General features: G+C 44.2%; 1 protein-coding gene across 3 annotated transcripts in view; it reads right to left on the reverse strand.

The window, feature by feature from the left end:
- Positions 1 to 15,752, reverse strand: part of SPEG (striated muscle enriched protein kinase) — a 476,968-nt gene that overhangs the window by 60,063 nt on the left and 401,153 nt on the right. For all 3 annotated transcript variants that reach the window (XM_073634316.1, XM_073634315.1, XM_073634317.1), the window contains 5 exons: positions 15,367 to 15,519; positions 13,455 to 13,497; positions 10,970 to 11,038; positions 4,612 to 7,630; positions 4,190 to 4,330 (listed from right to left, as the gene is read on the reverse strand). In XM_073634316.1, the coding sequence (XP_073490417.1) occupies positions 4,190 to 4,330; positions 4,612 to 7,630; positions 10,970 to 11,038; positions 13,455 to 13,497; positions 15,367 to 15,519 (3,425 nt within the window). The remainder of the gene's footprint in view (positions 1 to 4,189; positions 4,331 to 4,611; positions 7,631 to 10,969; positions 11,039 to 13,454; positions 13,498 to 15,366; positions 15,520 to 15,752) is intronic.

Consider the following 15,752-nt stretch of genomic DNA (forward strand, 5'->3'; position numbering starts at 1 on the left):
CTGACGTACCTGATTCCTATACTGACCACTACACTAACCTACTTGATTTCAACACTGACCAACCTGATTTCTTTACTGACCATCACACACTACACTGACCACTACCACTACACTAACCACTACACTGACCACTACACTATACTGTCCACTGCACTGACCACTATACTACACTGACCACTACACTATACTGACCACTACACTATACTGACCACTATACTGACCACTACACTATACTGTCCACTACACTGACCACTACACTATACTGTCCACTATACTGTCCACTACACTAACCACTACACTATACTGTCCACTACACTATACTGACCACTATACTGTACCCTACAGTATACTGACCACTACACTATAAAACTGACAAATACACTATAATACTGACCACTACACTATACTGACCACTATACTGCCCACTACACTATACTGACCACGACACTGACCACTAAACTATACTGACCACTACACTTATTTTACTTATTATTTATTTCAGGTACTTATATAGCGCCGTCAATTTACGCAGCGCTTTACATATACATTGTACATTCACATCATTCCCTGCCCTCAAGGAGCTTACAATCTAAGGTCCCTAACTCACATTCATACATACTAGGGACAATTTAGACAGGATCTGATTAACCTACCAGCATGTCTTTGTAGTGTGGGAGGAAACCGGAGTACCCCGAGGAAACCCACGCAGGCACAGGGAGAACATGCAAACTCCAGGCAGGTAGTGCTGTGGTTGGGATACGAACCAGTGACCCTTCTTACTGCTAGGCGAGAGTGCTACCCACTACACCACTGTGCCGTACACTTCTACTATACTGTCCACTACACTGTCCACTATACTACACTGACCACCATACTACACTACACTGTCCACTATACTACACTGACCACTATACTGACCATTACACTATACTGACCACCATACTACACTGTCCACTATACTGACCACTACACTATACTGACCACTAAACTACACTATACTGACCACGATACTACACTATACTACTATACTGACCACCAAACTACACTATACTACACAGCCCCCCCCCCCGGGGTGAGTAACATGACTCTCACGAGGGAGTCTCACTCACCTTCTTGTCCTGGCCTGCATTGGTCCGGAGGAGGAGGAGAAGACAGCTGACATTTTTGCTCCTCTCCCCCATGCTCTGGCTGCTGCCATGTTCAGTGTCCAGTGCACTGTTATTGGGCGTATGGGGGTCATGTGCGGAGGCAGGACTTCAGGAGCGATCGTGGACAGGCCAGTTCTACGCCTCACATGACCCCCATACGCCCAATCACTGGGCGCCGGACACGTAACATGGCAGCCGGAGCGCGGGGGACACAGGAACTTGAAATTAGGAGGAGGCAGCCAGTAGTGACACATACTGGCGCCCCCCTAAATGTCGCGCCCGGTGCCACGGCACCCCCTGCACCCCCCGCGCTACGTCACTGACGTGACAGACTCCCTAGCAACAGATCTCCCCACAGCCAGCATCAATAGACCCTCCAGCAGCCAGCAATAATAGACCCCTCCCTCAACAGTAGATCCCTCCCAGCAACAACTGCCCCCCCCCCCCCCCCCCCGCAGTCACCAACTTAAATCTGACGCTCTCCTGTTTTGATGACATTTGGTTGCCTATCATAAACTGCTTAAATGTGAGTACCATTCTGTCATCTGCGTTCAATAAAGAGTGTTTTATGGTTTTACGCTATGGAATCTCCTCTTTCTTCTCTTATGCCTAAAACGTCACCGTGACACAGAAACAGCCTGTGGATTGCCGCACAGTGGCATACACTGTGACTGCGCATTACCCCCGCAGGGGTTAAAGAAGCTGGTGAGTGTCCGCATGATCACAAGACACGAGCACCTGGTCACCAAGATTAATACAAATATCTGCCTTGTTTTACAAAGATGTCAAGTTTTTCACTTAAGTTGCACTGAGCACTAGTCACGATTTAACCTATGTAATTATTCAGCAATGTTATGTTTGTCAAAGACTTTTAAATCAATCACTATATGGGGTTCTTATGCGGATGGAATAGTTTTGGCTAAAGTCATTTTTTGATTTCATCCCCTGTTCCCCTTCCCCCTCCCCCAATTCAAAGGGGGCCAACCTAGCCGTTAAATTTGCTATATGCGATTTTGTTCATATTTTGTTTATAATTTACATGCGACTTTACATGTGGGATTTGGCTACACACGACTTACAAAGTATTTTTTAAACTAGGACAACGTTACACCTACACACTCCAAAGGGGGTCACTTTGCTGTTTTATGTTTGATTTTATTTTCGTTGAATTTTTTATTTGCAATTTTGGTCTATACTTTATATGCGACTTTACATATGGGATTTGGCTACACACGATTTACAAAGTATTTCTATGAATTAGGACAGCGCCACACCCACACACTAACCCTTCACCCCCCCGCAACATAACACCCACCCCTGGCAACAATAGATCCTCCACCAGTAATAATAGACTTCCCCAGCAACAATAGACCCCCCCCTGCAAAAATAGATCCCCTTCAGCTACAATTGATCCCCCAGCAGCCAGCAACAGTAGACACTTCAGCACACCCCAGCACCCCTTGCCAATACATACATTCAGTGCTGGAGGTGTCAGAGGTGCCGGGACTGCGTTCCCCCGCGTTCCCACTGAAAAAAAAGCCCGGTTTATTAATATATATTCTTATTTTTTTTTGCTGTATTTATTCTTTTCTCACACCCAATGGACACTCATACTTTTCTCATACTTTTTACGTTTCTTCCCCCCTCTAGTTGTCTAAGTCGGCTGGGGGCCTTGAGGGGGGCCATATTTTATATATAATTTTGAACATTTAATTGTGAGCACACATTACCCTGTTAATATAATTATTACGTCCCAATTCATTCTTGGAGATGTTTCTTTTTATTAATGTTTGTTTTATGACTCCCAGAGCCGGCTTCCATAGCGAGGCTTGGCTCCATCTTCACATTTCCTTATTTGGATTGTATAGCCAGTCCCGCCTATTTGGCCACCTTTCTGGTGTGACATTCTGGTGTAGCATCAACGTCAGTCATTTCCCTTTGCACGTGCAACTTTCTTGACATGGTAGGAAAGAGGCTTGGTAGGAAAGAGAGCACATCCTGACATCATCCGTAGCTGCGGGATATAGGCTTCCAAAACGAAGTTTGGAACACAGGCCTGGTGCCATTTTCCTTCAGACAATGAGTGTCATAGGGATTCAGGTGTTTATTTTTATTAAATTACTATATGAATTTCCATTGGTTCTTTTATTTATATAAAAGCAACGCCCAGAAGGGTCCTTCACCCCAGATGATGTTAGTTTTGACGAAACGCATCGGATTGAGCCCCTATCCAGGTCATTGCTTTTGAGGATCATCTTCTGTGAGCTTATTCTTATTTACATCGCTGTTTTTCTACATTTGTATAAGTGATTTTACCCCTTTTTTAATAAACTGTACAAAACGGATTTACACTGTGTGTGGGTATTTAATGTATTTTTACATGGCTCCATGGAATGGGAGAATGAACTGCATATACTGAACTTCTCCACATCAAGTTTCAATAGGAGTGCGTGACCTGCCCTATGCCTTGGTGGATGCAAGATTTCCCAAGTGATTTATTATCACGCTGGCTTGTTTGACTCTCTGCCTAATAGGTTGTTGAGTCCATGATCTCTGGTAGGCGCATTTACACTTTCCTTGGTGGTAGATCTCAGCACTTTTATGACACATGAGGATTGAGATACATGGATATTTATTGGGACCACTCATCTGAAGTCACATGTATGACAGAGTGAAGTTTAATGGACATTTTGGACACTTCTTTTGGATGCACTTTAGGCTGTACTTTACATTTTATATTCACTATATTATACATTACATACTTATCACCAAAGTGTTCATTGTCTTAACAGCTGCTGGTTGCCAAGCTGTTCCTGACTGTTTTGATAAAGGTCTCCTTTAGAGGTAGGCTCAGACAAAGTATTAGCTCTCTGTCTATATCAAGTGTGCACAAACGTGTAATGGAAGCATTTATATTTGTTTTACATAACAATAGTTTGCTTCATAAATGCACGTCACATCTAGGTCCTAGGTTTGATTGGTTGTTAGCCTTACAACATTTCCAATATGCGCTATATTATGTAGCACAAAGCATCTCCTACCTGACTCATTGCGGATGTACTGTTTGCCCACTATGCTGCCATCTTCTTGGACCAAGCTGACAGGGATGCTTGGTTGGGAAATCATCTTGTCCCTCTTACTGCGTGAAAGACTCCAGCGGTCCCATCTGGATCGCCTGTCATCTAAAAGAACAAAATGCCATGATGGTTAGATGTTAAGCAAATTGTAAAAAAAAAAAAATATATTATTTGTGGGTCTTGTTGTGCAGGACATTTCATAAAGTATTAAATGTACCACAATGGACCTGATAAATGTGAATCGGGCACCTAAATAATCTCAGAGGCATCTCCCAATGCTTTCAAAAGCAACCTAAATGTAACCGAAAGCACACTGCATTTGCCCATCAACACAAGCACTAAAGTAATATATGCAGATACTTAGTTATTTTGTGGACATAACTCACCTTTTTCCACCATTTCTGATTTGATGCTGAGACCAGAGTTGACAGATTCTTTGGAAGTTGATGATGCAACCTGTGCAGCAAGCTGGTTTTGTGGTATTCCAAGTTTACGTAAATTCTCTCCTTCAGAGTTTGATCTCCTCAATATAGACATCAGTGGTGTTCTTCTCTCAGGTCTGTCTTCTTTTCTATCCTGACTCTCCGAGTCACCTCTGTCCTCTGACTGGCTTCTCAGCTTCATTGACAAACGGTCCATTGTGTTTCCAATTTTTCTTCTTATTGCCAACACTGGTGATTCACTAGCCTTCTTTTGTTCTTTGGAAATGCCTTCAGAGATGGTTTCAATTGACCCTGTCTCTGATTTCAGGCTTTCAGCATCTTTCTTGTCTTTGGCACTTCCCCTTCCTAGGGTCCAGGAAAGACGCCTTCCTGGCAAAGTGGGTGATTCTGCTTCCCCTGCTTGTCGCTCCTTTCGCTCAGTTGTTGGAGTCTTCTTGAAGCGTTGAGACAGCCTTCTCATGAAGCTTGGATCTCTTTCTGCATCTCGTAGGTCCTGAACAGATCTAGACCTATCATCCAAGCCAAGAGCTTCAGGCACTAGGAACTCAAGGGGGACACCAACTGGACTAGGCCTGTACATTTCCTCTTCCTGTGATACATGGGCAGTTGCTAAATTTTTTTCTTCTGACCAAGACCTGGTCAGCATCTTTAATCCCCGAGTAAGAGAAGATTCTCGATTCTTCTTGAATTTGGCTTCAAACACTTCTTCTGAATCTATGTTGCTGATGTATTGAACATTTTCTGTACTTTCAGCAGTGGGCTGTTTAACCTTAGAAAAAGCTGGTGGCTCAGGCACTGCTGCAACCTCTTTAGTAATTTTTTCCCCTATCTTGACTGCTGAAGTGGAACTTGGCTTGTCCTCTGGAGGTTTCTTTTGAAGACTAGAATGTCCTGTTGTGGAAATACTCGGAATTTCAATAGGTTCTTGTGACCCATCCTCAGATGTTGGCACCTGTAGTGTTTGCAGCATTTCTGCATAGGTGGATCTTTTAGGTGATGCATCACTTTCTGATTGGGGTTTTGAAACAGGTGATGGCCCTCTAACTGCTGTCTTAGATGATGCTGGGACTTTTGATGAAACTGCTGGACTTGGTGAAGTTGACTTCATTATAGATGGAGCTCTTAATGAAGATGAACCAACAGTTAGATTTGGCTTTGGAAAGTGGACAGATTCAGTGGCTTGACTTGGTGGAGAAGAAGTAAAAGTGACTGTCTTTGGCAAGGTTGAGGGAGCAAGAGAAGGACTTTTCAAAGTTGGTAACACAGCAGATAGGTTTGGCAAAGGTGAAGTTGCTGCAGGAGAACTTGGCAGTGTAGATGGTGTAGATGGTGCAATGACTGCAGATGGAGAAAGTTCACTTCTACGTATATCACCAGAGGGAGATGTTTTTCCTGATGTAATCACTTCTGTGTGTGTTTTTACTAATAAAGGCTTCTCTTCTGGTTTAGGAAGCTCCTTTGGTAGCAGGTAAGGAGGTGCACTCTCTAATGGCTTTGATTTATCTTCTGCAGCTGGAAAAGCATTTGGTGTTTCTTCTGTAGTTCTTGCATTGAGTTCATTGGTTTTTGTTGCATCTCCCTGAGATGGTTTTTCAGCTGGCTGCCCTACTTGCATGCTTGGTATTTCCTTTGTGGGAATCACATCCTCTACCAAGTAAGTCACTTTTTGAAGTACAGTTTCTACGTTTGCCCCTTGATGCTTCTTATCAGGCTTCAGAGATGGTGACTTATCTTTATCATCTACTCTGTGATTCTGAGTTTCTGCATCTACACTTTCTGACTGTTGTTGGCTTGGTTCAGGAGTTACCGACTTTGATGGAATCTCACGTGGAGTCTGAGGACGAGAATCAAATCGTGACTGATCCGTCAGAGCAGACATAGAGGGAGCTTCCTTTAAGCGCTGAGCCTCCACTTGAGCAAGTGGAATTTCAAGTGGTGCACCAGACCTACGATGCAGGATAAGTGGCTCTGTGTCAGAATGTGAAAAAGAACTGGTCTTCCTTAAGACTCTCTCTTCTGATGCTTCTCTTCCTGGTGCTGCCTCACTGGAAGCGGCACGGGTAAGTTTAATTGCCGGGATGGGTGATGAAGGTTCATTGTCAGTTCTTTGTGGGTGCACGGACAGTTGTTCACCTCGTTTTTTATCAACAGAGAGTGTTTCCATCAGGGGACCTCTGAGACCACTAAGCTTTCCATCTGCTGAAGCCCCCCTCAGAAGCCTTTGCCTCATTAACTCCAGACGTTGAGCATACTCCTCCTCTGCTGATCCCAGCTTTTTCCGTCTCATAGGGCTACGGTTTCTGGTTGGAAGCTCCATGGAGGCAGCTTTAGTCATTCCCTTCTCAAGCTCATTTCTTATATCACTATCTTCACTTGATACATTTAGCAAGAGAGCGCTGTCAGCGGAGCTTCCCCTCCTAAGTTCACCTCTGCGAGCTGCTACTAGCTCCTCATCCGGTATGTCTGAAGACTCCAAGCTGGATCCTTTTTTGAGTACCTTTCTTGGGTGATCAGCCTTTTGACTGTCCAAGGGTTCTTCATCTGAGGAAGAACCCCCTTCAGCTTCATTTGATTTCTTTCTGGTAAGTGACCCCTTGGGTCGTTTGCTAAGTGACTCTGGCACCTCTCTACGTGGGACTTCTGATTCTGTGACTTTGCCGATGGTTTCTCTACCATCATCCCTCTCCTGATCTTCCATAATGGCATCTTCTGTGTTCTGAGAAGGTTGATCTTCATCAGTTGGGATTTCATTAAGAGACATTCGAGAACCAGAGAATTGGACTTGTAGAGGCATGGGTACATAGGGGAGCTCTTCCAGGTCATCAGAATCAGAAGAAGAGGATAGGTTAGAGGACTCTTTGGCATTTCTAGGGACAGCAATAGACAAGTGGTTGCTGGTGTCCTGCAGGAGCTCTGGGATAGACCGCAATACCATATTGGACTTGAAACTGATAAGAGAACGCTGTTAAAGCAAAGGATAAACATGTCTTTAATCAGCTGCATGGTAAATATTCGTTATTATATACTTTTTTAATCAAACCAATAAAAAAATTATTTTCACTCTTTTTCCACAGATGGAATGTATATTAATCTTAGTCAGCATTCGCAGAACAAAACTCATATAACTTAAAATCAGTGCAAAGTTCAGAAAAACAACAATGCATTCTATTAAAGATAAAAATTTTTTTACTGATCATAGGGTATAAATATACATGTAACTGTCAGGTTGCTTATGTCTGAATCTAAAGCCCACTTCCGAGCTCACCCCTGCCCCTCAGATCTTACACCACCACCTTAAGGGGTCCTTTAATTTTTTTTTTGTTGCTTTTCTTTTTAAACTCACCTTTTTTAGACGTCTTCAGGCTGGTAACATGAACTGCTGGTCCCTTTTTTTTTGATGCTGTACAGTCCTTAAAGGGTAAGTTCACCTTTTTTTTTTTTTTCTAAATTCCAGCTCCTCTATGCACCAATATATTATTCATATACTTTTTTTTTTTTTTTTTGCAAAAATATCAAAGATTTCAATTAAATATACAGTAATTTAATTTAAAAAATGTGCACCTGGGAATGGGTGGGTGGATGATGCATGGTGTGTGCTAACGTGGATTAGGACAAGAAAAGTAAGTGACTGATTTAATGGAAAGCTTTGATATTTTTGCAAAAAAAGTATACGAATGCTATATTGGTGCATAGGGGAGCTGGAATTTAGGAAAAAAAAAAGTTTACAAAGGTGAACTTACCCTTTAAAGCGGTAGTAAACCGCATACCAAAAAAAAGGCATCAGGCAGTTTAAGCCATAATGTGTTGGTATGCATCGCATACTAGCACATTATGACAGACTTACCTGAAAACAAAGCCCTCCAGCAGCACGCTGTCACCACTGAAGGCACTTCCATCTTCACCTGGTCTTCCTTCTGGGCTTGCAGACTTTAGCGATATGAATGGGCGCCAGTGATGACGTGCCCATGCATGGAAGTCGCTGTTTGTGGCATGGCTCTGAAGGAACGGCACAGGTATGCCGTTCCTTCAGAGTGCGTGCGCTGGTGACCTCACCTGCCGCATATAAAGTAAATAGCTCCTAAACCTGGGGTATCAAACTGGCGGCCCTCCAGCTATTGCGAAGTCCCATGAGGCATTGCAAGACTGACAGTTACAAGCATGACTCCCACAGGCAAAGGCATGATGGGACTTGTAGTCGCCAGTTTGAGACCCCTGTCCTAAACGGTGCATGTTTAGGAGATATTTACTGTACCTTTAGGAAAGCCTTATTATAGGCTTCCTGTAGGCATAAGTCATACAAGAGAGTTTACTCCCAGTTTACTTATGCCAATAGCGCTGTTCTCTGCAGTATTGTATATGAGTGCAGGGTGCCATAATGATGCCCCTGAGAGTGGGTCCATGATGGCCTACACTCACAGGAAGTGGATTAAATGAAGCTGGGTGAAAGGAATTATGGCAGGGCAGAGGCGTAGCTTGAAGCTTGTGGGTCACGATGCAAAAGTTGACCTGCCCCCCCCCCCCCCCCACTACCACCCACCACTTCCAAGAGTTTTGAGTTCCCAGAGTTCCTCCATACATCAGAGGACAGGGATCACTGCTGGAGAATCATAGGACAGGGATCACCGCTGGAGAATCAGAGGACAGGGATCACTGCTGGAGAATCATAGGACAGGGATCACCGCTGGAGAATCAGAGGACAGGGATCACCGCTGGAGAATCAGAGGACAGGGACACCTGGTAGGTAATTTGGCAGAGCTGTAAACAGTTACTCCCCCCTCCCCCCCCCAAATACACAGGGCTGAAATCACATTCCTTTTACACACAGTCTATCAGCCTTCACAGGGTGTATCTGGCTTTTATGTTGCTATTCTGACCTGTGAAATCCCCTGGTCCAAACGGCAGTGTAGTTGCAGTAGGCAGATACCCCCTGTGCAGATCATGGCTGACTGGCTGTGTTGTAAAGGAATGTGATTTCAGCCCTGCGGAGAAGAAGCAGTATAGAGTGCTGTACTGGAAAAGGAGCTCAGCAGCCGAGCATAGCATCCAGGGTGGAGAGGGTGGTCAGGGGGCTTTGGGGGGCTGCAACTTAGATCTGGGGGGGGCAAAGTAAAATCTGGAGCTTGCAGCCACTCAGGATGTGTTAAGGGATTTCTTTTAGCAATTTCTGAAGGTTTCTCTGTCAGTGTTGGCAGGTGTTGGGGGAACGTCACCTCCCGGAGGTGCATGTCTTTTCTCCAGTTGTCAGGAAGGTGGGATATGCAGACATCCCCGGAGTACAGAGAATCCCAGTTAGTGACTAGAAGACACTGAGCGGTGTCTTACCTCACCAGAGACATCGGTCCCATCATGGCTATAGGACGGCACTCTCCTCCTCTTAACTCGGTTACCATTCCATGTTGCCAGCACACAGCGCAGACACTTCCCCATCCTGGGCTGTTCTTACCCCGTGCTCCTCTCCAATCAAGAAATGTCTCACAGCTTCTCCTCAGCCATTGAGAACAGAGGGGAGTGGACTGTGGAAGTCAAAGTAGAAGCCCAGTACTGGAGCGTGGCTGTGGGGCCCTAGGGCAGATCGGAGCTGGACTTTGTGGAGGATATGATGATATGACAGGGAGGCTGCAGGGGCCCCCTGGAGCTAGGGGCGGTGTTGCGATTGTGACCCCTGCAACCCCTTATGCTACGCCCATGTGGCAGGGTATACTATACATAAGTTAGTATTGCGGCTGTTTTTTCATTTTTTTCAGCTATAGGGACATTTTTTTTTTGCCTGATGTTGGGCTTTAAACATTTCAAATCTGAATGTGGCTATACAGCCCCTGTGGTCAAACAATATTTTACCCCATTGAAGCCGTACTTCTAAATAGGGATGAGGGTCAGGTTGGTGGAAATCATGGGTTAGCGGCAAAGTTTCTAAATCACTTTTGATAAACGTGTGGTCTCAAAGCAGCCATATTGTCAGTGTGTGTTGAAGCTGTTAGGAAGAGCTGATAATTCTCTGTGGGATTGCTTATCAGCCCTACAAATAGCCAGAATTAAATAACAAGGTGTGACCCCTATAAACTTTAATAGGGTTTGCTGCAAAGTTACCGAACGTTGAGCGAATATTGCAAAACTGTCCATGAACCAAACCCAAGCAGATACGCTCAGCCCTACTGCCAAGAAGCATTATGTGTTCGTTAGAAGAAAACTTGTACCAAAGGTACAGTTGTCCTTTACACTCAATGGCACATTAAATTGACATGAACTGAGTGTGAATTTTCACCATGTTGTATTTCACATTGTCACTAGCAAGGAAACTGACCTGCCACTTGCGTCTTGACTGGAACAATTTAATATGATCCGTGCTGATGTTTTTTCCTTTTGCCAAAGTCTGTGAACAGATAACAAATAAGTCACATTCTACTATGCAGTTTTTATAACACGCAACTAGGATTATAACTAATGTTTCTACCTCTGGATAAACAGAAGCTCTGAAAGCAATAAATCTACGCATAGCTGGGGGAAGCAAAGGAGATCTATGACTAAGGACAGCTAAGGATCAGAATAAATGATACAGTGCTGGATCTGTGTTCTCTTTAAAGGAGAAGTACAGCCAAAGCTGGTTTAGTTGTACTTCTGTGGATCAAAGAAGTGCAGTTCGCTCTGCACTCCTGCGACCCATTTTCAGCAGTCAGCAGGCTAAAGCCCGCAGTTGACTGACATCACGGAGCTGATCCAGGCTGGCGAAAGATCGCAACAATCTGGTCAGGACCCGCCCACAAACATGGAGCCATTGAGAGCCTGAGTGGGCCGCTCCCACCTAGGGTTGCCACCTGTCCGGGATTCACCCGGACAGTCCGGGTTTTGAATCATGTGTCCCGGTTTCAGGCAGACTGAAACCCGGACAAATTTTTCAGACTGGGCTGTGGCTCCCCAAGCAACTGAGATAGTTGCACACAAATCTGCTGCCATCTGGGAGCTGTGGGTGGCTGTCTGGTGGCAGGTTCGGCATCACTGAGGGGGAGGGGGCAGGGCAATGATGTCAGCAAGAGCAATTTGGCCACACCCACTGTTCACTGCCGCACGCTATGTGCACCACATTACTATTCTCCTTGGGGCACCCAAAGGTGTCCCAGGCCGCCAAAGTGTTCGGGTTTGGCTTGAAGAAAAGGTGGCAACCCTACTCCCACCCCAACCACAGCCCAGAGCTCCAGTGAGCACAGGGAGGGAAAAGCAGACAGTGGAGACTGACAGTCACCAGCTCTCTGCTCACAGAGCTCTGAGAACCGAGCCATCGGTCTTTGATCGCTTGATTCTCAGTCTCATGCCCCGTTTTTCTGACGGAATTCCGCTCGAGCTTGCCTTGCATACACACGATCACACAAAAGTTCTCTGAACTTTCGACCGTCAAGAACGCGGTGACGTACAACACTACGACGAGCCGAGAAAATGAACTTCAACGCTTCCGAGCATGCGTGATTTTTTGCGCGTCCGAATTGCATACAGACGAACGCATTTTCGGATAGGAACTTTTTCCGACCGAAAAATAGAGAACCTGCTCTCAATCTGTTGCTGGCTGGAATTCTGCGAGCAAAAGTCCGATGGAGCATACACACGGTCGAAATTTCTGACCAAAAGCTCACATCCGACTTTTGCTGGCGGAATTTCTGATCGTGTGTATGGGGCATTAGAGCCAGCAGGGGACCGATGCTGCATTCACCTAGGTAAGTATGATCCTTGAAAAAGAAAAAAAAAAAACATACTTCTCTTTTAAGCCCGCCATACATTGATCAAAATTTGGCCAAAATTTTAATTTTCGATCCTTGTATGGGCAGGCTGGCTGTACAGAACTCGACCTAGCAATCGACTTCAGTACAATCTGCCTACTGGAAAATTTCCAGATGATCAGCACCATTTGCTATAGTGGAAAGTCGGGATGTATTCTGCTGTCAGAATACAAAGGCTCAACGGGAGGATTCCTCCATCCACATCGAGTGTGTGGATTGGTGACTCGATTCCTTTTTTTTTTTTTCGTTCAACCCGATAATTTTTCATGTTTAAGTTGTTTCAACAAACTGCACAGTGGGGATTTCCTCCTACCCCCGAGCCCTGTAACGGACAATGACATACATTGGATTGCATACAATTGGAGAACTGGCATCCAACTCTGATTATAAAATAGGCGCTTGTTTTTTTAGGTGTGACAATATGAAAGACAAGATCATTAAGGGACACTATGAATACCTCCCAACTTTTTAAGATGGGAATGAGGGACACCTATCAGCAAAAGTATACAGGCATAGGACACACCCCTTGCCACTCCCCCTTAAAGGAGCATTGTACAAAAAAACAAGATTGTTTAAACCCACGAGTGCTTTTTTTACCATTACTATTCCTTTATATTGGCTTTTGGAATTTATAAATGCAGCAATTTAGAAATCAGATGAAAGGTTTACTGCTAGAAAACACTTTTTGATAGAAAAAAGTGCATTTTCTATACAACTATATAGATCAGACCAACATGAGGGACAAATGAGAAGGAATGAGGAACAGAGGGACATTGCTCCAAATCAGGGACAGTCCCTTAAAATCAAGAACAGTTGGGAGCTATGTATCACCTCACATACATTCATATGTAGGAAACTAAGGTAGAATCCAGTCCAGGTTTTCTGAGCCACCTTGGCAGTAACGTTCCCAACCGGGTTTTGCTGTTGGACTGCCTTACCCCACTTGAGCTAACCCCCCACCCAGGGTGTGGATACATGGATGACACAAAGCAGACAATGATAAGGTGGAATCCCACTCACTTTGAACCATGGATGCTCCATACTCTCCTCAGCATTGGGTCTCCTAAACCAGAGAGAAACAGAACAAGTTTATTACTACACTGAACGCACATCTGTCTAACAGTAATCCATGAAATGTGGCCTTACGAAGCTAAAAGACTACATGGAAGAAAGATATTAAACCCAACTCAAAGTTCCCCAATCCTTGTATGCCTTCCTTAGCTCACCTCCAATGATAGTCATCGCTTGCAAGGTGCTTAGGTTTACTGTATATGATGGACAAAAGTCTAAACACCTGACCATCACACCTTTATAAGCCTTTTGACCATCTCATTCAAAAACTATGGACATTAACATGGATTAGCTTCTACTTGTAGATGAAACGGCCTTCACAGTTCTAGGAAGGCTGTTCACAAGATTTAGGAGTATGTCTATGGGAATCTGGTCCCATCCGGCCAAAAAAGCATCTTTCTTCACAGCCCATATCCTGGTGACTGCACAGCAGTGGCCATTTTTTTTTCTGGCCATTGTTGCTGTACAGAAGGTGGTATGGTAGTCAAGTTTTCAAGTTTCCCTTTTGTATACAGCATCAACAGGGTGGTCATGTGGCCATTGTGTTGATGCTGGCCCATGGTGGGGAAGGGGGGGGCTAAATTGACTAAAGTGTCCTCTGCCATGAGCTCCGAAGACCAGCATTCTAACACCATTCTAGTTTTGCCACAGTTCTAACAAGCTTTTGGCAACCAATTTGAGATGTAGAAGTTATATGTGTGTATATATATATATATATATAATGCCATGACAGTTAGAGGCTGCGGACTTTCTCAACCCCTCACCCCTTCAGTCAGAACAGTGGTTTAGATAGTGTTGGGAGTAGGTTCCCAATGGGAAATTGAGTGGCAGAAGAAAGACCTGTTAGCCGCAAAGGCGCCCCATTGTGAAGCACTTGTATACCCTGAAAAGCTTATAATAGAACCTGTAAGTAGTTGCTGTTAGAGCATAGTGCTTAAAAAACTGAGAGCTTAAAAAAAACCTGAAACAAAAGATTCATGTGTTGAACCTGTTAAGTATGTTTAAGTCAAACTACCTTACTGCCCTATAGTTCTAAATATCTTGGTCAATTGGATAAAAAATATTTTAGGAAAAATGGACTGCCATAGTGTTCTACTTTAATCCCCATAGCCTGGAGTTCTCAAGCAAGCAAGCATTTGTGAGGTCAGGTACTGACGTTGGATGAGAAGATCTGGCTCAGAATCAGCATTCCAATTCATCCCAAACGTGTTCATTAGAGTTGAGGTCAGGGCTCTGGGTCCTCCACACCAAACTCATCAAACCATGTCTTTATGGAGATGTTGGGTGACAAGACCTGGCTTACAATTGGTGTTCCAATTCATCCATATCGGGTTGAGGTCAGGGCACTGTGCAGGCCACTCAAGTTCCTCCACACCAAACTCATTAAACCTCTATAAGCTTGCTTTGTACACAAGGGCGCTGTCATGCTGGAACAAAAAAAGGGTCTTCACCAAACGGTTACCACAATGGAAGAGCACAATTGTGTAAAATCCTTTTTCTGAAACTTTTCATTGGAAACATCTGCGTCGAAAAATAATTTAGAAAGGTGTCCACATACTTCTGTGCATATAGTAGGTGTGATGGTCAGTTGTCCACATAACGTTAGCCATATAGTGCTTAGTTAGAGGGATCTCAGGGTTTTGTTGTTCCTTATTACAATCTGAGACCATGTAGTGAAGGCAGACCAGTGACTAGCATCATAGTGAAGGCAGACTCTCCCACCCATATAGAAGAACTGAGCATGAGTAGTGCCTATGGCCAATCTAGCAGGTAAGGATCTGCAATATATTTGATAAATTCCTGTAACTGGCCTGAAGAAGTTTTTTTTCCCTGGGTGTCACTTTAAGTGGGTAATACTCACAGCTTTTCGTTGCCCAGGACCTTAATTAGGAATCCTCTTGCTTCCCGAGTCAGATCTGCAAACATCTTTTCTTCAAACGCCACCGTATATCCTCGAATGTTCATCAACGTGGTGTAATCATTTTCACCCACAAAGGGGGAAACTCCTGTGAGGCTTTAAGAATGAAACACATCTATAATAGATGCCCTAATAGGGTGTTGTTGATGATTATTATATCACAGCAGCTTCAAAGTAAAATACACTCTTTATACACTAAGGGCATATTTATAACGTGGTGAATAGGACTTTTTCCAAACATTCACTGGTGGTGGAACAATCACTGTCATTTAAAGTGCAAGCACTTGGAAGGTCCACCTGCAGTGAATGTTCAAGGAATGTTAGATTCA

This window comes from Aquarana catesbeiana, linkage group LG06 (genome assembly GCF_042186555.1).
Source record: "Aquarana catesbeiana isolate 2022-GZ linkage group LG06, ASM4218655v1, whole genome shotgun sequence".
In the NCBI taxonomy this organism is placed as follows: Eukaryota; Metazoa; Chordata; class Amphibia; order Anura; family Ranidae; genus Aquarana; species Aquarana catesbeiana.